This window comes from Drosophila nasuta, chromosome 2R (genome assembly GCF_023558535.2).
Source record: "Drosophila nasuta strain 15112-1781.00 chromosome 2R, ASM2355853v1, whole genome shotgun sequence".
Classification (NCBI taxonomy): domain Eukaryota; kingdom Metazoa; phylum Arthropoda; class Insecta; order Diptera; family Drosophilidae; genus Drosophila; species Drosophila nasuta.
This window is the reverse complement of record NC_083456.1, coordinates 2222436-2250143: the sequence shown is the minus strand read 5'-3', so window position 1 is coordinate 2250143 and position 27708 is coordinate 2222436. Positions and strand designations below refer to the sequence as shown.

Below are 27708 nucleotides of genomic sequence, written 5' to 3'. Positions count from 1 at the left end.
GGACAGAAAAGACAAAAATCGAGTTAATTGCTTCTTGATGTGCGACTCCCAAAGCATTTTTTTTATTTGGTCCCTAATTGATATGCATACATACAAATATATATAAATTAATGAAATTTGTTGTCTCAATTTATTTTCTACTGGACATGTACTTATGCATTTATTAATTATAAGGAGGTTCTCCCAAAAATCCTTGTGGAATGAGTGATACTGTTCAACATTAACAAAAAAGCTAGGCGATTTTAGTGCATCATTATAAAACAGTTTTTAACAACAATATAACAGATATAGATTGACTGAATTGACAATCGATGTGAAATGACGAATACTTCAACATTTAACATTAAACATTTAAAATAAAAAAAAAAAAAATAAAGTAAATAAGACAGATCTAACAATAAAAAGTAAATATCGACATGTGATGTGCGACTCTTTCATGTTTTTGTATACAGATGTACGTTTCTTGAACTCTTTAATTATATCCAATAATTAAAGACACGCGTTTTCTTAATTTGTTGATCAATCTGCTGAAAATCCCCAAAGAAGCGGTACAACTTGAGCCCAAATAATTATCAGAAAATTCGTTATAATATCATTAATTTATTAATCAATACTATTAATGTCGTAGAAATATGAATTGTAAGTATTCTATAAGAATACGTAGCTTCGAATTATTTGATAATTTATAAAACTGTGATGCTTAAATAATATTAATGTAAGAACAAAATTTTAATTTTAATTATATACAATTTGATTGCTACCTACATAGATAAATAATTTTACAGTATTAATGTACAATCTCTGCTTAACAGTTGAAACTAATGAAGTATATTCATATTCATCATGGGTAATTCAATCATTTATGCTTGGGATGGGCCTCTAGCAGCTTTTGGGTCACTTGGCGCAACTCCTGTAGTTTCTCCTGATACTTATGGGCAGCAACCAGCTGCTCAGCCTCACTGTGATGTGCGTGGTGGTCTGTGCTGGATTCACTCTCAGTGTGATGATGATCGTGAGCATCTGTTGAGGAACAGCTGCCGTGACTATGTCCGTGACCTCCGCTTGCACCTGGAAGTAATAAAATTGCAAATCTATTAGCTTTGTTTGTGGCAGTACGAGTAATGTAGTGATAATTGATTGCCATTGGGGTCTACAGACGGTTCTTTTTGACGCATTGGGTATCCCCAATTAAGTGTGCCACAGCAGAGATGATTTCAGTGTGGGTTTTTTTTCTCAACCTGTTTCAAGTGTACACAAAACCACCGGCATCTCTCAGACCGCAAAACCGTAGACCGACAATGTCTATTACAAGGCCAACAAGGCGACAGAAAAAATCAAGTAAAATGAATAAATAATACAGAGTTGTTGATTTGTCATGAAAACCAGTCATATGTAAAGAACCTGTTCCCAATTCCCTCGAATTAATTCCGGTTGAAGAAGAAGAGTTGCCTCAGAGACCCTGACACAATCAGAGTCAGATTTCCACACTCACAATCACAATCGCAATCACATTCACTCACACTTGATTATCTCTTATATAGTACATATGCAGTACTTACCGAGCTGTTGCAATCCGAACATAATCACAAATCCGACAAAGAGCGCCAGATAAGCCCGTAGACCGGAGCGATTCTTTGATAGTATCTCGAAGAACACGACGTAAATGAGAGTGCCGCAGGCGAAGCCTTGCAGTATGGCTGATATCAAATTGGGTCCGCCTCCACTCTGACCTTGACTAATCAGAATGCCCAGCCCAATGCCCAAAGGACTGACCACGGCAAATGTCAGCACATAAAGAACAGCGAGGCTGAGACGGGTTCGTGCCACAATCAGCTCAACGCCCACACAAAATGCGAGTACCAGCTTGTGGGCCGAGACTGCACCAAACATGAACCACACCGAATTGGCGGAGCTCTCCAGGCCGATGGCCATGCCCTCAAAGAGTTCGTGCAACGAAAGCGCCAACACGATGAAGAGTCCACGTAGGGACGAGGCGAGAATGTCGTCTGAGGCGTCTGCAATAACCATGTGATTGTGGCTATGGCCATGATTGTGGGCATGGCTGTGATTGTGACTGTGCTGCTGATGGTGAACTGCACCATACTTTTGCTGTTCCAAATCATTTTGCATGAGATCCTGCACAGAGAGCGAGGCATTTGCCACTGGTGCAGCCAACTCAGCTGCATTCGTGGTCTGCCCAGGTGCAGTAGCGGTTGGTTTCACCAAATGACTATGGCGAATGCTGTGACCGCGCTCAAATGCAGCGCCAGCATTGTCCTGCTGATTCCTATGCATGTAGCTATGCATTGCCTCCTCAATGAAATACATCAGAAAGAAACCGCAGCACATCAGCAGTTCAGCAAGCGGGAAAGTTAGCTCGGGAATAAGCTCGCACTCCTGTAGCTGCTCGACCACCTCCTGAACCTCGGGCAGCAGATGGAGGAATGTGGTTGCTAGGAGAACTCCGCCGCCAAAGTACAACAAACACTTAACCACAGTCGCCGAGCGAGCATTAGTCTGGTTCTCAGTCCAATGGTAGAATCGGTTTAGCAGGAACGGAATGGAGCCGCAGAGAGCGCTGGCGCAACAAAGCACCACCATGGCGGTTACTTTAGCCATCAACAAAGAACCGGACTCGTCGTGATCGTGATCATGATCATGATCATGATCGTGATCGTGATCGTGATCGTCATCATCGTCGTGATCATCGTGACGTGCTGCCAAGTGGTTAACGGGCTCATCAATTTGCAGGAAGCATTTTAAGAAATTATTCACTTGTGTTTGATTCATTGTTGTTTTGAATTGCTTTAGTCTGATTTGTTTGATTCCTTCTATATATATATGTATCTCTCTCTCTCTCTCTCTCCCCTCTCCTTCTCTCACACTTCTCTTTGTCTTTGGCCTATAATCGCCAAAATGTTTTTTTGTTATTGAACCGACAACAGCTGCATTGAGATTTAAGTTGTTCCCTTGTTGTAGGCTTTGAATGTTAACGATTTATTGAGGCAGCCTTTTCACTTTCGAACCGCACGTTTAAGTTTTCTTATTTAAAAGGTTTTCTGTAGCAGCAAAAACGGGATTCGACACCTTTTATTTTCTTTTCTTTTATTTTCAAGTTTTTACATTTACTTAATACTTTGAATTCTTTCTTTGTTTTGCGCTGCACAAGTCTTAAATGCTCGAAGTGATCGCACAGACTGATTGGCGTTGGCTGAAATCAAGTCTGTTTGGTGCTCTTAACGCTTTTGCCATTGCTGTCGCTGCCGCTGTCTCTGCTGCTGCGGCTGTTTGCGCAGCGACTTTTGCTTTTGCCTTTGACGCTTTTTCGCTGGTGCTGTTGGAAGTTAGTTTTGAGTCTATCATGCAGTTATTTCATTTGCTCTGTCAGCTCGACCCGCCTGAAACATTCACGATCTTACTCTCCCGACGAAGCCACTCGGCAGCGCCGTCGTCTTCGTCGTCGTTGTTGTTGCTATTGTCGTCGGCAACACGTCAGTACGTGAGTAGCAAATTAAGTTAAACACATGCAGCATAAACTCTCTTCTTGCTCACCATTTGCCTCTCTTCAACTCTATACTCGAACGTTCACCTGTAGACTAGCAAACACTATTTCTTGTCTTATGCCAAGCATAAGGTGCCTCGCACACTCACGGCCATTAGAATTAACATCAGCTCGGCAAATCTTCGTTTACAACCCTTCACTTTTCGAATCACTTGAGTTAGCATCACACGACCAGAGAGCGCGAGAGAGTAATTGAGACTGAGGCATCTGACCTTAAGATTGCATAGGTTAGGGATCAACTGTTTTATTATTTATTAGCGACAGCGCCAAGCCAGTTAATATTGTTTTTTCTAGTCAAGGCAAAAGCTTTTTTATACATACTTCGAAAAAAAGCTCGAGGTTTTTGTCCCAGCTAACCTTAATTATTTGAATTTGACTACAATCACTAACCTAAGTTAGTGCAACCATCAATTAGCCTTTGTATACCCGCTACCCATAGGGTAGAAAGGTATTATAACTTTGGGCCTAAGGCATATTTATGTAACGGGCAATGGCCGAGAGGATATGGCTATGTCCATCTATCTGTCTATTAGTATGAAACACTGGATCTCGGAGACTATAAGAGATAGACTCATAATTTTTTCCGCGGCTCTTGCCATTTTTGCACACAGTTCAAATTTGTTTTAACTAACTAACTAACTAAAGTTTTATTGATTCATAGAGATTTGCTAGCTACCAAACGAAAAATAAGTATATAGAGGAAAATAAGGAAATTTTGCCTTCCGTTGACAAGTGGACGATTCTAACTTTGCGCCTACAGGAAATGTATGTAAAAGGCAGAAGAATAAAACAACGACCCCATCGTTAAGTGTATATATTCTTAATCAGCGGCAACAGCCGATATAGTTACTTCAGTTAACATTTTCCACTTAAGGGTTATTTTTGAATGGAACACTATATTCATATACCAAATACAGCATTCGGTTTAATTAATTCGGTATACTTTTTAGGAATTTGCTTTTATTGAAAATGCCTAGAGGGGATCATAAAGTCGTCTCCTCTGTAGTTTTTTACTTTTAATACCTAAGTTAGTTTCGCTTTCCTAATTCTATTTTGGAAAACAAGTAAAAATATAGGTCTTTGATTCATTACGAGATTTGCATTCTTGATTGATTTCAACAAAAATTAAATTGATAAACCCGCAATTACATTACATTGCATTAGTAGAATCAGATCATAAAATATACGATTATATCCGTGATTAAATTGAGTAATGCTGAAAATATAAGGAAAAATTATACGAGTATGTTGAAGCAAACACATGCACACAAATTTGTAGATAATTTTCTTTTATTTTATTTTACTTTTTAGCTGTTTTTTTTTCTTTTCTCTGTATGTTTTCGGGGTTTTCTTTCATTTGCTTAATTTGTTATGTTCTGTTACTTATAATTAATAATAAATCATTTTATACAATATTTATCTTTTACATACTTGTTTCCAGTTATCAACTAAAATGATGCTTGACCATTTCAACTGTAAATGACTTAAATATTTTTGCTTTGTTTTTGTCGCTCGCGTATGCAATAAATTTAAATGTTAAATATGTTTAAAACTGCTTGCCAGAGTTAACATTGTTAACTGCTTTTCCTGCAATTAGCGAAAGGCTATGCGTGCACTGCTTTCGAAACGATTTTACGTTCCACTCGCTCTCGCTCCTTCATCGGTTCTATCAAATACATCAGTATGTTTTGTATGTCAAGTTCTGTTCTGAATGCCTTTTCATTTTGATCAATTTCCATAATGCGTGCGCGTATTTATTTCATTTTTTACTTTCTTTTCATTTTATGGATTTGTTTTTTTCATCTTCTAGTTTATTTTTGTTTGTTTTTTCTTTTGTTTATCAACATTAAAGTACATTATATTTGTATGTATGTATAATCTGTTATACTTGACTGTTTATAGAAATATCGGTTTCTTATTATTGATGTATAGCATAATATTCTTTGTGTAATTTTTGATTTCATATATAATACAAATGGTTTTCATTTAACTATACAAGAAATTTGGTAAATTTCATATGCAATTTTTATTTTGTATTATCATATGTATCATGTAATGCTCGAAATTTGATTTTAGTTTCCCATAATTGAAGAAAATCGCAAAAACACTTTTAAGGTTAAGTTTCGTTTCATTTTCTTTGTGTTGTAAAGCTAACACAATTTTCGTCTATCATTACATCAATATTTCATACCATTTGTTATTCTTGTTAATCCTTGTAGTATGTATATTTTAATAAGTATAAAAAATTTGTTTAAAATATATGTATATAATTTTCTGTTATTTTTACGCTTTCTTTTTATGGGAAGGGAAACAAATTCATTCAAATGCGTTGAAAAAAGATTTTAATTTCTCATTATTATTTTGTTGCATTGTTAGAGATTGTGTGGAAATTGATGTTTAAATGTATTATGGGTTCGGGAGGCGCAGCTGTACGCAGCTTTCAGTGTGGTAAGTTTAGTATCACGTAATATCAAAATAAATAGCTCAGTACTTTGTTTTTCATATTTCTTTTTATTACTTCCTCCATGCATCAATAACTAGAAAGTTCATGATATTATTTAGTTACTTTTGTTTACTTTTGATTAGCTATTGCTATTGGGAAATACAGTGCCCCTATAAGGAGGACTAATCTTGTTCTTTTTTGGTTTTTTTTTCCTTTTTGTTAAGGCTGCTTGTGAAGGGATTTCCAGCTGAAGTTTATGTAATTTTTTTGTTACTAAATTTCATAAATGTATTTTGTAAATAAAATTGACCTAAAAACACACTAATCAAATAAATGCACAAATCTTGTACAAAAAGAATTCAACTATTAATTGCATTTAATGTTCATTCATTTAGTTATAAAAAATTATATACAATAAAGTGTACATATGTATTTCATTGATATACATACAATAAACACGCATACATCGTTCAGCAGCCTGTATCGAGACAAAATTAATTGCTTTTAGCACTTTTCTATTTTGGGTTCCCTATATATGAGGGACTATGCAGAGGACATCGTTTAAAAGAAAAGACTGCCAAGCAATGTATGGATGTCATGTAAAAAGTGCATCCAAAAGCAAAGCTAAACAAAAGCTAACTACGCGAAAAGAAAAGGAAACTTGAAGAGAGCGAATGAGTGTAAAGGGTGCGAATGGATTTACCGACTGGACGAAAACACAAGCAAATAAGTATGTGTAAACGTACGTGTGTATGGTTTCTCATTAGTTTTATGTGTGTTCAATAGTTGATCGAATGATGTGAATATTTTGTTGTTATACGCGTATAATAATGTACAATTTGTTGTTTGTCTATAAATATTAATACATGTAATGCATTGTAGTTTTCATTGAATGACGCTGCACTAGTATTTAAATTAGTTTATCGGTATATATGTATGTATGTATATATCTAAATATGTTTTAAGTGGTTTTCTCTGCTTTGTGTCAGTGCCTGCCTGTGGGTGGGTGTGGGTGTGTCTATGTGTTTGTCAAACAGTTTTGAATTCTCATCGATTAGAGCCAATGGATATTTATCAAACTTTAAGCACAACACTGAGCTACCTGGCTCCTGATTGAATTATGAAAATATTATGACAGTTTTTTATTATCCTCCAATAATTGTGTTTGTATAGTATTTGCATTTTGTTTGTTTCTCTTTTTTTTTATTAATAATATAATTAATAATTATAATAATTTATATAATTAACATAAACGCAAAATTGGTAAATAATAAAAAATAATAATAAAATTATGTTTTTTTGTTGCAATTTTTTTTTACTTTTTTTCTTTTTTTGTTTTGACGGTGTTTAATGTTTAGTTTTTTTGTATTTGTTTTTGCTTTCTATTTTCTGTATTTATATAAATTACAACGGAAGTGTCGGTGTATTTGTAGTTGGTGTTGGCGTCAACATTGACGCGGATGGAGGATAACGCAACGTATGCTGCGACGTTGCTTGTTGTATGTAATCCTGACTTGGATTATTCAATACGCTATCCCGTGAGTTTGAATGTGAAGTGGCGCGCAGCAATGTAACTGCCTCGCGTTCTGGACTACATTGTACACCGTCTAGTCATTTTTGGCGCGTTGATTTCTTCTTCTTTCGTTTAAAGAAACAACAACATCTGGAATATAAGGAACCACTAGAAACAGTTACAAGAGAGAACCAAAAAAGAGAGATGTGCATTAAAACGACAAAGCAAAAACACCAAATCGACTGATTGATCATTAATCAATTGATCGATATCTCGATCGATCAATCGAGCGATAATCATTTGCAATTCACATACTTTGTTTCATCGACAAGCTCTACTTCAGGCTGCTGTGTGATGGGTGTGTTCGAGTGTCCGGCCGTGGGATCGTCCGCATTCAGTTCGCCATTTGTCGAACTCACAACCTGTAACAGCATGAAAAGCAAGAATTGCGAAAAATCGATTTGCATTAGATTCGGCTTAAAACCACGCTTACACTAAACATAGAGTTATACATATTATTAGCATTCTTATTGAGTATATATCGTGATTATATCTTTTGGACGTATTACACACCTCATTTATAACATGTTACATGTTTTTCACAGCGCTAGTCAAAAATCGAAACAATTTTATGCCAGAAAAAAGTTACAAAATTTCCCATCTTAACTTCGATGAGTATTTGCTACTGATGTGCGCTTCTATTGAGTGCTAATTGTGTCTCACACTACGCGTGAACTAATTTGGAAACTTTCCATTCTTGCATTTGATGATCTTCGACATGCTTGCAAACGAGCCTAATATATGAACTCAAAAGTATCTTGTAAACACCATTTTAAACCCCGATCATTTACAATATATTTTTAGTCTTTAAGTTATTTATTATAGTGATTGGTGGGTGTTGCATTTTAAAATTGTTTATATATGTATTTCATTTATCTATTTTTTATGTATAACATATCTACAGCATCAAGCATGGGTCCTTTTATTGTTGTTTCTTGTACTGTATTTTGAAAACGAAATTTTGTATTTGCTAAAATAATTGTAATAAATATTCTAGTCTATATTAAAAAAACACCCTATTAATACAGAGATTGCCTTACTAAATTCAGCTCGTTTGCAGAAGCAGTTCATAATGATGGATAATTGTGATTTAGACAGAAAATTGCACACAACAACACCCACATGAAGGACGTACACATACAATCAATCACACCTTGAATACGTATCAATAAACTGACTGACAAGACAGGCCACACGAAGTTTATAAAATACCTCGCAGTTTTGTTGATTCTACACATGTATGTAAATAAAATCTTATAGCATATTGTGTTGGATAGACAATTGAATTGGTCATTGTGATGTAGTAGGTAGTAGTAGTAGGGTAGAAGAAATAGTAGATATAGAAAGTAAAGTGGGGTGTTGGCTTGGCATGAGTTATTTCCTAGTTTCATCTTCGCAGTCGCTTGCCTCATAAGCATCAAAGGGGCTATCATCGTCCGAGCTTGAATCTTCGGGCAATCTCTGTAATAAGTTTGTCTTCACAATGACTGTCTCTGAATAATTATGAACATGACATGAATTGGAATTGCAATTGGTGGATATATGAAGAAAAGCGTCATCAAAAAATAAAGGAGGCCGTTTACATGGATATCATGATTTTCCAAATATTGCCGAATTATCGCTAATCATGCTTAATCGAGTACTTCTAAATGTATAGTGAGTGTGTGTGTGTGTGTGTTGTTGGTATATAGATAAATATGTGGGTTTAGGGACATGCATATAGATCGGTGTTGATTAACGCCATGCAGTGCAGATTTTTGCATCTTTCTCTATATTGACTTAATGTCAATCGCATGCATCTGTTGTTTACTTTTCAATATTATTTTTCTTTGTTATTAATGCTAAATGGAAATAAAATCCAAGCTATGCACAATACATTTTATAATCGGAACAGAAGTTTTGAAAAAGAATGTCCGAGAAAAAAGAACTAGTGGGAACGGAGCAACGAGAGAACAAACAAACCGAACGATAGTACACTTGGGATATATATTGAATTCAGTACCTTGTTGAGCTAATGTAGAGTAAATCAAGTGAAAACATTAGAATTGAAAAGGCCAAAAATATAACAGTCTGCGAGTAATTCAATGAATAGATATTTCTTGTTGTAATTATCATTATCACAATGTTTAGTATGTTTATCAATAGCCTAAGGAGACAAATATGTGTGTAAATCTCAATATCTGTATATATGAATGTGTATGTAGTAAGGACAGACTTAATAAATTTGAATATAATGTCAGGCAGGTCACAAATGCACACAATAGATTAGAAAGAGAACACTTAATCTTAATGCTATAACACTAAATGTAAATGCTGTATTTGTAAGTTCAACCGAATTTCGAAACCGAACATTATTGTTTTATATGATAGATGCTTGTATCCTTAAATTTATTTACAGAAAACTGAACAGAAAACAGAAAACGAAAAATGCTTAACAATTGTGTGGATCAAATTCCTAATTTATTTCCAAAGAATTGTATATTATTTTTGTTTTGGTTTGCTGCCATGCTTTAGCTTTGGCTTCGTCTTTGACTCTGAACTTACCTGCACTGAACCATGCCGATCGGCGGGTGTCAGATTGCCAAGGGTCGCACCCGGCTTGGGCACGTCCGGCCACGCAGCAACACCTCCTTTGGCATTTGTCTGTAGGTGGGTCGGTGATCGGTTCAGATCGGATCGGATCGGATCGAATCGGTTCGTTTTGTAACGTTTCATTTCGGATCGGATTGGGTTTAAATCAAGCAATCAATGCGTAAATTTGTCAATTATTAATTTGTGAATTTATCGGTTTGTTTATTGTTAATAGACTAGATTCTAAAGATTGTAGCTAACAACAAAAGGGTAACAAATGTGCGATCGATAAAACTGAAGATAATACAGCAATATAACCAAGGATTAACACTTAAAGCCAAAATCGAAGAGGAACGTTTTCAATGATTTCATATTTTTGTGTGCGTATGTGTGGAAGTGAGTATGTGTGTCTTTTATTCAGCAGCATAAACTAATTATTTATAGTCTAGTTGCTATAACCGTTCACCAGAATTTCTAATCCCGAAAAAGCAGCACATGTTAGTTCCTTTTTTTCAAATTTAAAAATAATAATAATAATTTGACTAAAAATAAATTGCACACTACTATTTATTAAAAACCTTAAATAGGCCCATTCTTAGCGTATTATATATATTATTTCGGGAAATTTAAAGTTCACAAGTCTCATTACATAATTTCTAGCGGAAGTTATAAATGAAAAAAAGTGCAATAAAAGTTATTAGCGACTCATTAGCAACTATCATACAGACACAAATCCATAATCATTAATTGATAATTTATTTCCTTCTAGCTCACTGAAATGACAAACTCTAATACAATTTCTTAATGAAATTTTAGCACTGAATTTTTGTAATAGGAGCTCGCATAATACAGCATATCTCTCAATATTAACAAACTGGCATAAGCATGGATGGCAACTCAATAATTTCTAACCTGAAGTATTATATATTCTTCATTTTCATTATCAACATCATCAAAATCAAAATACGAGACGTCCTAGAGGAAATTACGTTCAAAATTTCATAACAGATTTAAAAATAAACACAGTAATTATAGTTGTTGAAAGATTAAAAAGATTGAAAATAAATTCTTATAGATGACAACCAAAAAAAAAAAATGTTATACGTATATTTCAATGTCAATAGAATTTTAAAGCTTAGTAAACACACAAAAAGGAAATTGTTGGCCTTATAACCAGAATATAAAACTAAATTATCTTTCGTTTAAAAACAAACCATAGAAAAAGTAATAATACAAATATCTCGTATTTGTTGTCAGTGAAAGGTTACAATACTTTACCTTAGCCGTTACATTATGACGATCTTTATTTGGTGAAATGATGACTTCATGGCCAGTTTGGAGAGATCCGACGGGCGTGGACTGTGAGCGTGGTTGGTGGTATTTCAATGATAGATAGATATGGATGCAGTCGATTGTTTTTTATACATTATTTTTTTTAAATTTGTATTTAATGCACAGTAGTAGATACACATATACACGCATAAACACATGAAACGGTATTTTTGATAGATTTGTTTAATTGGATATTTACGTAACGCATTGTTGTAGACGGGAAATTTCAAAGAGAGAAAGAGAGAGAAAATAGTGCTGTTAGAATGGATTCGATTACAGTTAGTTTGTTGGGCCTTATTGCTAGTGCTTAAGACCTATTATTATGTGCTTAAGAACTATTATGGAGCTTACGACAAGCATTTACCAACACTGAACAAGCAAACTATCGGTACTTTCAGCAGAATACGATCACACCGTGTTGTGTAGTAGATAGAATATGATACCTTATCAGATTTATTCTTTGCCAAATATGAAGGTGCCGCATTCTTAAGAACCTTCATTTGATCCAGCTGGTCCTTGGTCTTAGACACATATACGATTACAACAAATACACAAAAGTAAACCATCTTAATCTGACTTATAAGCAAAACTTGCAATCGAACAATTAAAATAACAATATGTAGTTTTTTATAGTTTCATATTTCTTTTTTTTCGTTTTTTTTTTCAGGGGAAAAGTGTTGTTTTTTGTGCTTTTTTGAGGAGTCTCCCTTTAATTTAATTTGACAATTGGCGCTTTTTAAAAATATATGCATGAACGGAAAATAGCATCGCATTGCAACAAGTATGGGAACTGCAATGAATACTCTGAGGCCAATCATCATTATCTGCGGTATGGCTATTAAATGAGCATCTGTGGCTTGCATGCTTCCATTATAATCGATAACATTTTCATTCTGAATTTCTTGAACATGCTTGTACCCATTGTGAAAATTTTCAGAGTTATATGATGAGGTAAATTATTTAAATGTTAGCTTTGAGGAAATACTTGACTTAAGTTTCCTAAAAATTAAAAATGAATTTCAAATACGGAACGAATAATGTTAAGAATGTGAATTTCCTCCATTTGTTGTTTTAGAGTTAGATGTCAGAGTGAATGTGTAATATGAAAAACTGAATGTATTGATTTGAAAATTGTCACATACCATTGTTTTCCCTGTCCAGTCGAATTCGCCCTCGTCGGTGTATCCCTTACGCTCGAATAAGTCTTGAAACAGTCTTCGCAGAAAATCATAGTCGGGAGTTTCGAAAAAATCTAACCGCCGCACATAACGCAAATATGTCGCAAACTCTTCGGGATGGCCGTCACAAAGCACCTGCAACATTAAAAGCATAAATCACATTTAATAAATGCTAAATAAGCTAATTCTGGTGTGGCTGACCTCAATAGGCGTTGCCCGTTTAGTATCACCGATTTTTTGATATCTCTCTTTGAGTGTATCAGCCTTAAGGCCTTGCCACGGCAGTGAACCTCTTAAGAAGTACATAAACATATGTCCCAAGGCTTCCAGATCGTCACGCCTTGACTGCTCGCGTCCCATATGTGTATTGATTGACATATAGCGAGCAGTACCGGTCAGGGATTTATGCTCTCGATATGGTATATGCCTATTTGTATCTAAATCAATGTATTCTTTGGCCAAACCGAAATCTGAAATAAGTAAATAGAATTAGAAAAAATCTTATTTAAACACACATAACCCATTATATGCAAATTTAATGACTTACCAATAATGTGTATAATTTTTTCACGTTTTGTCGATGTTCTGCCAATGAGAAAGTTCTCTGGTTTCACATCCCTATATATTAAGTGCCGACTATGAACATATTCGATCCGGTGGAGCTGGGATGTGTATTAGAAGTTAAAAAAAAAAATTAAGGCAACAAGATTTTCGATTAGATTTCATCATTTTGGAACATATGTACATATGCGAGCACACACTTCAAAAAAGTCTACCAAAGAACAGAAAAATGTAATGAAATTTCAATGATTTGGGTACTTATCGTTGCTCTTTAACAGACTTTAGAAATGTGCTAATACATTGTATTTATTTATTTTATATAAATTAAATTTTTGATAGTGTCTCAACTAGCTTAAGTAGTGATTGTCGTTCTTGTTGATATGATGGCAACGATTGTTGGTTCTTAAATTGATTTGATTGATAAATGCAAACTAAAATCACTTTCATGTCAACTACTTAAAATGTACATGCACTTTTATTACTATTGTATGACTACAATTATTATTAACGATTTATACAATGAACGTTGTCTGCTGATACACAAATAAATTAAAATAAAAAATATATGTATTAAATTACCAGTGAAAAAGCGGAAATAAAAAATGTGTGCCGTAAGAACTCTTACTAAATAATACATTAAAATCGTAAAAATAAGAAAACCTTAACCAGATATTACAAAGAAAAATTAAAAAATATCATAAAATTATTGAATTAATAAACTTAGAAACATACTCATAGTTGTTGTTTTTGTTGTTAGTTAGCCAATTTATAACAAATAATAATACCTCAAAAGGATTTTATTAACTAAATAAGTCCACCCAAAAAAACCTTACTCAACTCACACTCACACTATAACACCAAACTCACAATCATTCCGACAAAAAAAAAGTATTGAGAGCGGGAAGAATGTGTGATAAATTGCGATGAGTGGGCCAGTGTTGGTTAAACGCTTTAACTGCAACCAGTGTTGTGTGTGTGTGTGAGCAAAATGTGAAATGCACTGAGAGAAATGCGCGTGCTCGAATAATAAAATCGATTTAATTTCTAATTGTAGTTGCATTTGTTTGTTTTAAATTCATGTTGTTTGCTGTTGTTGTTGTTGTTGTTATTGTGGTTTTTGGTTGTACTTACTAATTGTATAGCTATCAGTAGTACGCTCTTCAAAGTGAAACGTCTGCCGCAAATATCGAACAAATCTTCAAGTGATGGACCAAGCAATTCCATAACAAGAGCATTGTACTTGCCGCATGGGCCGAAGTAATATACTTCTGGTACACCCTCTGCTACAGACCAACAAATTGCGGAAAATTGTAAAACATATGCATTTCATTCAATAAAAATCAAGCATTTAAATTGTATTTGTGGTTTCAGTTTTAATTTCGGTTTTTAGAGATGAGCAGCGCACAAAAGTAACGTGGATACGATGTTTTTATTTCGTATGTTATTGTTGTTGTTTTATGCAAAGAACGAGAGATGTACGGAAAGATAAGAAAGAGAAGAGAAGAGTGAGGTAAAAGAGACAAGAACATTTTAGATATTATTTTGTATTATTGCAGCTTACAATTTTTTGTATTTATTTATTTTTTTTTTTTTTCTTGTAAAGAGATTTTGGGAATACAGCAGGATGGAGACGAAGAAAAAAAAGCGAACGGTTGATAGTGATATTATATGACTCTTTTTGGTTAGTTAAAGCGCGTCTTACGTATATTACCACCTTTTTGTCAATACTTTGCGAAACTGGGCTAAAAACAACAAGAACAACAAAAATAGAGATTCTCGAAGCATATAACGAGGAAGCAAATATAAGTATGGCAACCCTGCCATCCTGCCTAACATTAATACGAGTATAAAAGCCTGCAGTTTATTGCAACTTTAATTAGAACTACACATATGTCGCAGTAGAAGTGGTAAATATACATACATATAGAACACTTAGGGCTAATTCTAGTTCGCTTCAATTGCACTTACTATAGACAAATATTATTAAACTTATGTGTTTTGATTTGTGTTTGTAACAGTTATGTGTTGGCCCTAGTTATGTGAGATCCCAGTGTTGTTGCAGTGAATAACCACTTTAGGAAAAGATCTTCTTGGAGCTGTGTTAGTAGTTGATTAAAATAAGTAGAATCGTATAGCACATACAAAAAGTAATTCATTAATAAAATGAAGAGAACAAGGAGGAACAAATTATAACTTATGCAACTAACAAGAAACTGTGTTTAAAATCTATTGCATCTTTTTCTTCGATTACGAATAGAAAAATAAAAATTTGCCTTTTATTTATGTACATAAGGAGTCTTGGTAAGTAGATTTGTTTGCCTATTTACGATGCTTAGTAACATGCTTTTAAAGTATTTGATTTTGTGGTTAAATTACAATTTGAATTTCAATGTTTGGTTGAAATGAGCTACGACCCAAGAAACAAAAAAAAGACCAAGATCTTAATATTTTTAACTACGATAAAGGAATATATAAATGTTAAGAGTATATTTAATTTGGTTCGGAAATTTTCTTCCACTACATAAGTAAAAGTATTGGCACTAACGTTCATTGTGTGTTGTGTACAAATCTAAGGGTTGAGTGATATTTTTGTATTAATATTATTTAAAAACGATATTTGCTTGTTAACTTGAAAGTCTTAGCCGTTGAGACACTTTGCTTCAAAATGTAATTTACAATCGAAATAATAAAGTGTAAAGCTGTTTAAGCGAACTGCGTCACGAACTCACATGCATTCGTTGGGGGAAAAACTCTTATAAACTGTTATACCCAGAGTGAAGCGGTGAAAAATCGCGTCATGGGAAGTCCGTGACAATTCGCTCAAACAATAACGAAAATTTATGGCCGTTTTGCATATAAACTTACAAGTTGTTTTGCTATCATCAATACAGTCTTAAGTGAAAATTTACGGGAGCAAATATTGAAGAGATCTTCTAATGATAATCCCAATAACTCTAACACCATGGCATTGTAACGCCCACCGCAAGTGCCCAGGTGATAAATGCGTGGTATGCCTTCTGGGGCGTTATCGGCTGTGGGAGCGCCATCGGTTTCGGTTTCGGATTGATTGGATTTTATTTTGTATTTTTACAGGATATGTGTCATGCCATCATATTGTATATGTAATGTAATTATTCAGTTGATTGGTGGATTTGGTTGATGGTTGATCGCACGGTGATAATTTGATTCGGGGGTTTCAGTATCAGTTTCGGTATCATTTTTGAGTTCACATCGGATGGAGGTTTTCATGGTTCAATGAAGGAACACGGCATACATAAATATATATTTATGTATACATATATATATATATGATGTATGCGAATGTTTTATATAAGAACAACGAAAAATAGAAGAGGCGTAAGTATAATGTAAGATTTTAAACTGGGTTGGGAAATCAGCATATAGTAAGTTGGTGGATATAACATCAGAACAATATGTGACAAAAATATTTCATGTATTATCTTAAATAATTTTGATTTCTTTTTTTTTTTCCATTTATATGCATTAATTTTTTTGTATATTTTTTTAAATTTCAAATCACGCACCGACCTCCAAAATATGCTTGAGAAAATCTATTCATGTCTTCTTATGTGTACACTCATGATACGAAGTATTATCATAAAGTTGAATTTACGAAGGTGGTAACGGTGCAAAACAAAGTTATATTGGAGTTGTTGGTTAGTAATTTGTTAATTTGTCGACGATCGGGCATAATATATATATTGAACATATATATATTATATTATATTTTTTTTGTTAATGATATTAGTGAATAAGTCAAATTGTAATTTTATTATAGAAACATTTCAACATACCATGTGATCCTAATAGCTTATAAAACCTATACTCTAAGTGTAGTTGAGGAGCCTTTGACTTCATAGGCTCCATTTTTATTGCTACATGTTCATTGTTGTAAAGATTTTTGCCTGCAAAAGAAAAGAAAAATCAACCGTAATTAAAACATTTGTTAATAACATATTCATATAAAAGAGCAACCCAGCCCATGCCTAAGCTTAGAGACTGACACAAATATACAACAAATTAATATCATGCTATCGGTATAAACTGGAACAACCCAGAACTAATCAACTAACCAATCAACATGCAGATTACCTTTCCTACCTTGAATACCTTCTGCGCCACGCCCACCAGCATGAGCGCCTCCAAAGCAACACATACGACGACCTGACCGTTAAGAAAATAACATTTAAAATTTGCGTCCATGATGTTCACACATACTTTTATACATATGACCGTTCATCATATAGTTAGATCAATTTTACGATTATCTGACATATTTCATACACACCGACAAACTGATCAATCCGTACTAAATGATTTGTATTTTCAGTCCTAATTAGTTTGACAATGTTTGGGAATCAAATTTGTTTAGCACTTGTCAAAGGCGTGAAGCTATGTCGCGAATAGCAAAGAGCTGATCGCCTATCTGCTTATTGGCTTGAATGAGAACCTTGTTGTTGATGTTCTACTTTCATATTCATACTCATATAAATTGTCATACTTAATTGTATCGGAAAATGCGCATGACTTTGATACCTACAAGGCAATCTTGTCTGTGACACAGAGCCACGCCTTTACTTTTAGATAGTTGTTAAATTTCCCTTAAAAACTCTCCATATATTTCAAAAATCTCACTTGCTCGATGCCATTAAAAAAAAAACAGAATATTTTCAAATTCGGCTGACATTTTTTGTACTCTATGGTATATTTTGAAATTACTACTTAAATTTTTTGACTATTATAGACATACTTATTAAGCTCGGTTGCAGTGAATTCTAATTAAATGAGTAAAACCTTTTCTAAAACTACATGAAGAATCAGTGATTATGGGTTTTTAATTAAGGTAAACTGCCTTCCGGTCAAATGTTTTGACGACGCACCATTGAAGTACATACATATGTATATATGCAGATGCTATTTAAATAAAATTTTTTGTTCACGCAATTGATATATTCATGAACAAAATTAATTGTGTGGTTTGAAGACAACAAGTTTAATGACTCATAAGAATAACAGAAGCAATATACACCACATTATTCTGTTTTTTTTTTTTTTGCTCATGATTGATTGAGATATCAACCAGAACAGAAGATATGCCCAATACTTATATGGAGGAGTGGGACATCAATTAATTATGATTCACAGGGTTTCCGCAATGTCTGAGCAGTACTGCATTTGCTCTTTTATTTATTTATTTTTTTGAGCTACCTGTTGCATATAGCAGGCAGCACAACAACACAAACGCAACAACAGCTTCAGCAGTTGCACAAAAGTGGCAATCCCAACAATCGAGACGAAGCACCGCAAAAAAAAAAGAAATTTTTTATAAAAGCGCATTTAGCAAACAAAGCAAATATGCCAACGACAGAGACTATGGCGGTTGAGGCGACAACAAACCAGATGGCAGAATGGAATGGCATTTTATTTACTATAGCGAAAAAGTTCTTGCTGTTGCTGCTGTCTTTTTTGTTTTGTTGGCGGCTATGAAAAGTAATGCACTTGCAAAGGATGTAACAAAAATGGGTACCAAAAAAATTCTTAGTGCCAACGACACATCACATGCCAACAAAGATGGGGGACGACAGAAAGCGAAAATGAGAGGGAGAGAGAGAAAGGAAGAGAGAGAGAGAGAGAGAGAGAGAGAGAGAGAGAGAGAGCAATGTTAGTCGAACAGGAATCTTAACACTCAAGTGGCGGTCTAGTTCACTGATAAATCAGCATTTAAAAAGATCGTTTCATTGACATAATGATCGAATACAATACACATAAAAAAGTTCTTCGACGGAAAGCAATTAGACGGGTGTATTCGTTTTTAGAACTACAATTTTATAGGGAAACACTACGAAAATTAACGGAGTACTAATCGTATATCCAAGCTAAAAAAAACTGAGGATTAATAACTTATTTTGCAACAAATTATTCTTGTATTTTATCTGAAGTTTACTTTTAATTTATTTCCTTAATACTCCTGCTTAAAATGTTTATTATAAAAATAAAATGTTAACTAACTTACCTAAACGTAACTCGCCAAAGTTACCACAGCCAATTTTTTTGCCAACACGAAAATTTGGTCCGACCATAAGGACACCGGTTGTGGTGCTTACAGATTGGCGGGTGGAGTACATGTTATTGCTTGTGCTTTTCCCACCAACGATGGTATTATTAGCCACATTACCAGCGGATGGACCGGCAGTTGTTGTCTGTGGGCCACCGCCACTGTAAATAAAAATAAATATATATTGATTAGTACATTTCAAATTTTGAAAATTTTTATATACATATAATTAAGAAGAAAGGTAATTGCGAGTAAGATACTGAAACAACTTTAAGTAGGTCTTCAATTTCTCGATCAACTTGGGCGCCATTAAAAAAAAAAATGATCAAAAACTGATCAAAAACAAAGGTAAACGAATAAACAAACAACAGCAAATTGTTCGAAAATTTTATGAGAAACTTAAAAAAATGAGAAACCCTTTAATTCCGTGTTTCAGAAAATTATCTTTTTTAGATAGTAATTTATTGTTTTTCTTGTGTTTTATTTGTAAATACATACTCTTTCTTTTTCAGTTTACGATACATTAGATTTTAGAAGATTATAAAATCAAAGCCACTATTTTTTTTGTGAAATCTAATTCAAAACACTCTAGTAAATCTAAAATCGAATATAAATGTGTATAGTATATTATAGTATATGCAACTGCATATTAAAAAATTCATTTGTTGAAAAACATTAACACCAATTTAAAATAATAGGCAAAGAAATCGGTTTTGAGTGTTTTGAGGTTGTATCATAAAATCGGAACTAATGCAATTAAATTTTTTTGGCCAGGTGGGCTTCTTTTTTGAAATGGTCTTAGGTATTCAATGTTGTTCGTACTTGTACGCTTCTTAACTATGTACATATTGAACCCACAATATATTAAATGAACCTAACCAACAGCAATGTTTCAACAGCAAAAACTCGGGTTTTCCATATTCTTGAGAAATTTGAAAATATTGGACACAATTTTTCTAAATATTTTTTCAGTTGCGCGACGATGTTATCGAGGTGAAATCTAATTGAAGCTCACCACAGCAAAAAATAATAATGAAAGTGCATACAAAGCTAGGTAAATGACATTACGGATTTTGATAAATTTAAAATATACCATAGAGAACAGAATATACCAGATTGTAAACCAAAGCAATTAAGACCCGATAGCAACAGTTTTTTGTCATATAAAATGGTTTCTTAAAATAACTTCTATCATTTTTATCAAATCTCATATAAAATTATAATTAAGATTGTGTGTACCAAAAGCTCAAGTTGCAAAATTACATTTGTTATCCGATTTTTCGATTTGCTTGGACAGATAACGTCCGTATTTTTTGTTACTGGAATAACTTTAATCCGATAAAATTCAAAAAATTTGATTTTCTCGCAACAATAACATGTGGTGTCAACTAAAAACGATAGCTGTTGGAATACCCTTATTCAACTAATCAAAAATACCATTTAATATAACATATAAGTATATTGATTGTTGGGCACGTTGGTCACACTGATGTGCTCGCTCTCTCACTTGGTTAAAAATCTCAGAAGAGTGTGCATGTGGTTTGGTGCTGACAATAAAATAATAAATTAAATAACTAAATATTCAAGAAGATAAAAGCGCGTGTATTCTTTAATAATAATTGGGTGCTTATTCCAATAATAGCTTTCTCTCTTATCTATGATCGAAGGACAGATAAATATATGGAAATAATTTTATCGCATGAACAAGTACCGAAGATCAATAATATATAGATCTTATAGGGTCCCAACTGACTTCCAATGCGACAGACGATTATTTTTTATTGTTTATAGAATAGTCAGAACAATGGCACACAACTTAGTCAATGACTGGAGTTGTCTTTTGATCAGCTCCGATTTTGACTGTGTGGCTCACCCAGGCGTAACAATACCTGATGCAACTGATGTTTATGACTGACTCATTCTCACAAGAGAGAAATTATGCTCTTAGAAAAACAAGTATATTCGATTAAGACAAAAGACTTTACGTAGTTGGCACCAGTCAAAGTTTGTAATTGTTTTTCGGCAAGGGTGTGGCAAGAAAAATCTTTTTTGCAGATCTGGTTCAATGCCATGTTTTACCTTACCTTACCCCGCTTGACTACAAAACGATCAAAAATTCAATACGCTTGAGTGGTCTCATCTTAAGTATTCTGCATTAAGAGGCTTAACCTTGAATATCGTAATACCCTGACCTTTCTTCAAGGTAGTGCTAGCATTTATGAGCTAGGACTCTGTATAATGAAATATTCTTTTAGAGACTGGGCACATTATTAATTATAAGCTGAGCAACTATAGCAAAACGGACGATGAGATGTTATGCCATTATTACACACAAGTTGATATCTCGACAAAGAAATAAAAACATGCACAAGTTTTAATTTCTAGTCAGTTAATTTCTAGTTCTAGTAATTTCAGGTCTGGCTAGTTTAAGATTAAAACTACTCTATTTAATTTTGGTACCAACATGTAGCGGGTATGAAAATGTCATACATCCCGATCGACAGAGTAAACACTGAATTTTTAATAACATACGATGAAAATGAAAATGAATAATTTTTTACCGTATGACAAGTGATGGTTATTTTAAAATATCTAGAATATAACATATTTTTGAAAAACCAACATGTCTAAAAAATTATGAAGCTAATCAAGACTAAAAATACTTATTTAAAAAAACATGTTTTTAACCTTCTTTCGTGTTGAATATGTGTTTCATAATTTTTGATGGCTTGGTCTTGCTACTTTTAAAATTTAATCGAATCGGAAATATAAAAGTTATGCACAAAAATATAAAATTACTTTATAGAAACAAGAAAGCTTGAGTTTGAAAACATGTCAATCGAAAAAGGAAAATCGTAAAACAAGAAATTTATGTTGAAAATTTGCCGAAGCCAGATTTCGATCTTTTATTTTAATTTTAAAATTGAAAAACTAATTTACCTAACATATGGAGTTGTTGAGTTATTTCAGTATGTTGAGATACGTCAAATTATTGCATGGCTATCGTTTTGCAAACAAAAAAACTATAAATAATAAGCATAAAAAAAAAAATTTAAAAAGGGTTGGATGATCATGCCATAGTTATACAGATAAAACACAATTTTTTTAAATCCCTTGATATTGTTTTGAGATTTTGACATAACGGTTAAATTTTTATATTTTGTTGAGAATACCAATAAATTATATTATTTTTCAATATATTAACATTAGTCGTATGTAGATGGATAATACACGAGTGGATAATGCACGAGTTCTCACTCAGAAATACAAACACGCACACACACAGTCGGTCGTCAGCTGGTAATAATAAACCCCAACAGCAACAGAATCAAGAGAAGATGTGATGTGAGAGAGAAACACGACTAAAGACTCAATGAAGAAACTTTTGAGTTGCTTTAGCTGTTGTGGTACTCGGTTAGCTGCCAGTTTTTATAGCGGAATATCCTGCGGCAAAAACTGGTTCAATAAGTTACATACATCGATCGTCTCGACTACTTTCAGTAGAGCTTAAGTTGGTGATATTCAGTTTCTTTTGAGTATTTCACTTTACTTCTTATTACTTCTTATTTTGTTTTATCTCGCACTTGACAAACGAGTTTTACTCGCTCTCTCTCCCTCTCTACCTCACATCTTTTCTGCCACATTCACCCCCTCATTTATTTGCCACCACACGTTTTTAAATTGTTGTATTGTTATTTTTATGAATTGAATACTAAACCCCAAGAATTAAGATTCGATTAAATTTCAGTTGAGGTAACAACAACTGAAGTAAGCATACTTTACTCCTGCTGCCTGGTTCTTACAACCTCTACAGTAGGCAACAAATATCGGGACAGTGACTACAACATAAAATACTTCTTTAAATTAGTTTCATTGCAATCCGCATGTGACAAAAAACATTTTAATTTTCGAAATATGCCAAAATGCCTTGTTATACCCGCTACCCATAGGGTAGAAGGGTATTATAACTTTGTGCCGACAGGAAATGTATGTAACAGGTAGAAGGAGGCATCTCCTGACGCTGATCAAGAATATATATACTTTATAGATGCCTCCTTCTACCTGTTACATACATTTCCTGTCGGCACAAAGTTATAATACCCTTCTACCCTATGGGTAGCGGGTATAAAAAGTAGAAAAAAATGAGAAATACATGTAACATGAAGATGTTGCATAGGACAGGTATACATAAAAAATCAATAAATAAAAATAACCCATTAACTAAAAATAAAAATAAAACCTTGTCATACAAAATGAAATGGTGGTTTGGTTTTGCCTACACATCCAATCCAGCTCACACTCTCTCACATCAACCCACTAATTCATCTAAGACTAAGTCAAGCGAATATTTAAAAACATTTCAACTATTAAACAATGTTAAATAATTTGTCTAGTGTTATCATTATATTATATTATATCCCAAATTATTGATCAGATCATAAAATTCAGAGGCTTATCATGATATTAACTATACTGAAGACACCTGTATTTGACACATTCAGTCACATTGTGACTAATTTTTCAATTTAATTAAGCACTGAAATAAAAACAACAATAACATCAGTCTTAACAGCACAGCTTAAGAAGCCCTAAAAATATTTTGTGGGTAATTATATAAGAGGCGACTGAAAAGAATGAGGACAACAACCCCAAAAACAAAAAGCATTGAAAATTAAGAAATACAAAAAATTAATTCTTGTTGCAGAAACGTACACTACCACATAAAATCATACTGTAGAAACTCTTGATAAAATAAACAAACCGATTAGCTGTTTGCGAAGCGTTGTCGTTATCAACACAGACCTAAGCTGAGCTAAGACCTCCCGTCAATTCCCTACAACTAATTTCTAAGACTCTCTAGTGACGACTTGCTTACTTACTGTCTTTTATAGTAGCTTTTTCGCGCAATTTAATGTTTAAAATGTATTTTTACTGGTATACCCAACATACATAACAAAATCTATCAAAAGCATTCACTCGATAGATTATTTTTAGAACCATTTCTCTCTTATAATTTTGTCATTTTGTTATACATTATTATTTCTACTATAATTAATTTATTCAAACCATAATTTAGTTTAAATTTCTTCCTGGTAATGTATTTTTAGTATATTTTATACCCACATTTATTTTTAGTATCTTAAAAGTATTCCTAACTTTAATCTAGACAATCCATTTATTTGTTGTTTTAAATAAAATATTTGCAGTAATGTGACAAAAATGAATTCCAATTTTATGCTGCCATTATTTATTATTTTTATTATTATTGTAATTGCGGAATTGCGGAACATATTGGCATGAGCCGCAATTTCAATCGCATTCGACGTTTACATTTGAAACTTACAACAGAGAGAAGCAAAATAAAAAAGAAAAATCAAAAGCGCATCAAAATGACAACAATGTGTTTAAACATAACGCAAATGAACAGTCGTTTACCTCCCAATCTCCTTTATATACAATCAGCAAAATGATAAGCATACAAACAAATCCACAGATACGAATACAAATACAAATACATATGCGGTAAGAGACACTTGAACGAACGCATACATACTAAACTAGCTGGCTGGATGGTTGGCTGGCTAGATAAGGGCGCGATGATTAGGGACAGCGATTTTGCTAGCTGACAGACAATAGCGAGTCTCGACAAAACGAACGAGAGCGCGTTGTCGTGACGTTCGAGAGAATGCCGGCAAAATGAACGAGTGTCAATAGCACCAACAGCCGCCCGCCTGCTGCATAATATTGCGACTGTGGCTGCAGTTGGGGGGAGGCTTTTCAAGTTGGGCAAATGAACGTGACTGCGCCTCTGCTGGCTAGGTGATGCATGTGTGGATGTTTGTTATTGTAGGTTTGTGTGTTTCTATGGTTTGTACTATGTGTGTGAACAGTGCCTCACTGGCCAATTGACCTTTGCAAGCTAGATTAACAGCAAATATGTATGTCTGTCTATGATTCTATTTACCTAAATGCATGTATATACACATACTTGTGATGTATTGTGGGAGGCAGGTGGATTAATTAGTTTGGCCTCCATGTTACACACTTGCATGGGCTAAAATCTATGCAATGAGTTTTAGAGGTCAAATTTTATCTACAAAATGGAGCACGACGCCCAGTCAATTATACATGTAACTATATATGTACATCCATGTGTATGTTTATAGATATACATAGCACAAATGCATCTATAAATTGTTTGTAATTTTCATTCGAGTGTCTTCTTCCTGCATAGACAACATTTTCGCTCGTTAGCAATGCTTCTCTGTCGTCTCTCCTTCCCCTTTGCCAATCACTTGTACTCTACTTCTTCCTTCCGCTTGACGGTGGACGTTCTCTTCAGTTTTTACTTTGCTTCTCATCACGCTGCCCAACATACGAACTGCACTGTAACGAAAAGCCTTACGTGCATTGACAGTTACACTACTTGCTCTAGTACCCCATGCACGTGTGTTTCAAAGCATGTCTCATCTTTTTGCGTGGAGGTCAAAGTCGCGTACTGGTGTACTGCATTTTAGTGCTTTCTATTATCGAAGGCTAGAAAATCGAGAAACTGGTCACACTTCGAGAACGATTCACACAGCTTTGTATGCGGGCTCTGCTCAACACATGTTTACCATGTTTACCATATACACACACTCACACATAATACACGAAAATGTGAAACTCGAACTAACCCGGCAAACTCCGACAATTGGTTTTTTTTGTTTCTGCTTTGCTCTCGCTCTCTCGCGCGCTCTCAATATGCCTCTGAGGTCTCATACATTGACGTTGTTAGCGTTGCGGGGGAGCCCTGAGGAGGGTCAGCACAGTATTTGCTTGCAAACCCGGAGCACAGCTGTTTTCTTAGGCTGCTACAGATGCTGCTGCGGCCATTAACTCTGCAGCTACGCCGATATTGTAGCTTTTTGTTGTGAATGTTAATTTAAACTTGTTTTGATAACTGCATTAATGTTATTGTAACTTTTCCAATGGGTTTTCAACACAGACACTACTAAGGATCACTTGATTAATTGGCATAACTTTTGCGGTTTGTGTTTGCTTTAAAAAACTATATTAATAAAATTATTTTCAACAATTATTATTTTTTATAATATTAATTTTTTCACATTTCACTTTAGCACAAAATTTTTCTCGCGACGGTTTCATTTTTAAACACCAATGTGCTTTTTTTACACAATACACACATCAACAACAATAATATCAATAGTCTCTCATTTACTCCACTGAATTGTGTAGCATTCGTTTAAGCTTTTGTTTTTCGTGTTTGCTTTTGTTTTTTGTGTTACTTGCGCGGGCCTGTCTACAATTAAAGATCAACTACAATGCTCAGTTAAGTTGTTGAGTGCTTGGAGTTGGAGTGAAGCATGTAAATATTTTTTAATTTGTCATATCCGTTGCTCTTTGGCTTTGTCTGTGTCTGCATGTGTGTGAGTGTGTGTCGATATAAGAGAAAGGCAACGAAACTTGTGGCCCTGGTTTTAAGCATAACTCGTACTCCGATTATGATTATGCTGCAATTCGAGACACAACTTTCGCCACATTATGAAATTTAAGATGTAGCGCCCCCACTTTTTGCAGGTCAAGTCTGAAGGCACACAGATACACACTCGCACACACACAGGTATTTAAGCACAAAGAGAGATACAGACACCGCAAAGCAGGCATATAGAAGACAGGCAGGCAGGCAAAAAATATATTGTAGAAAAAAGTCATAAATAACTCGAAAAACCAGTTTAGTGCTGCCGGTGTACAAACCAGGCGGAGGCAACAAAACAGCAACATCAGTGGTAGCAACAGAAACAGTAACAACAACAATAAACAAATGCAAGAAGTTTCTGTGTTGCTTATGCTGCTGATCGGCAATGCTGAAGATGTCAGCGTGAGCGAGATTGTACATTAAGAATAACACTTAAATAAGTTAAAGTTGTGCCGAAGTAACAAGAAGATAGGAGAATTAGGCAGACAGAATAAAAAAAATGGACTGTGGATGTGTGTGTGTCACAATGTGTGAGAGATAACGTTATATTGATAGAAGAGAGTAAAGACAAAAATATACGAATATAATTTAATGATAGAAACTGAGGTGCATAGGATTTAGAATAATCGAAGCTATGCGATTGTAGCAAATGTACATTTATTTCAGTGGCAGATCTGGCTGGAGCAAACACACATATGAAGAAAACAAACGAAAATGTCACCACACTGACAAGCGTGATTAACAGTCCACACACACACACACACATCCACGCATTTTGGAGTGTGCGTACCCACAAATACACTCACTTAGCCACGCATGCAACAGCATACAGAATATCCTCCATGCATGTGACTCGTTGTGTATGTGAGTGTATGTTAGTTGCTGCTATTTTATATTATTGCTGTATTTAAGTACATATGTACACACCCGCA

General features: G+C 34.2%; 2 protein-coding genes across 24 annotated transcripts; both read right to left on the bottom strand.

The window, feature by feature from the left end:
* Nucleotides 1–620: 620 nt before the first annotated feature.
* On the bottom strand, nucleotides 621–5942 carry LOC132785615 (zinc transporter ZIP1). Its single transcript, XM_060791790.1, has 2 exons — nucleotides 1560–5942; nucleotides 621–1068 (listed from the first exon to the last, which is right to left on the bottom strand). Exons 1-2 carry the CDS (start codon nucleotides 2788–2790, stop codon nucleotides 857–859), a joined length of 1443 nt encoding a protein of 480 aa, XP_060647773.1. The 5' UTR covers nucleotides 2791–5942; the 3' UTR covers nucleotides 621–856.
* Nucleotides 5943–6193: 251 nt separating this feature from the next.
* LOC132785613 (casein kinase I) lies at nucleotides 6194–26294 on the bottom strand. Of its 23 annotated transcripts, XM_060791779.1 has the most exons (12): nucleotides 25974–26294; nucleotides 19255–19457; nucleotides 17036–17146; nucleotides 16086–16252; nucleotides 13207–13321; nucleotides 12861–13129; nucleotides 12624–12794; nucleotides 11925–12002; nucleotides 11428–11508; nucleotides 10123–10221; nucleotides 7834–7940; nucleotides 6194–7686 (listed from the first exon to the last, which is right to left on the bottom strand). In XM_060791779.1, exons 2-12 carry the CDS (start codon nucleotides 19364–19366, stop codon nucleotides 7617–7619), a joined length of 1380 nt encoding a protein of 459 aa, XP_060647762.1. In that variant the 5' UTR covers nucleotides 19367–19457; nucleotides 25974–26294; the 3' UTR covers nucleotides 6194–7616. The 23 variants fall into 23 exon arrangements, 21 of the variants coding, with proteins under 21 accessions (XP_060647762.1, XP_060647753.1, XP_060647751.1 ...); XM_060791770.1 differs by lacking the exon at nucleotides 25974–26294 and having other exon boundaries at nucleotides 6194–7668; XM_060791768.1 differs by lacking the exons at nucleotides 16086–16252; nucleotides 25974–26294 and adding an exon at nucleotides 14352–14503.
* Nucleotides 26295–27708: the final 1414 nt, after the last annotated feature.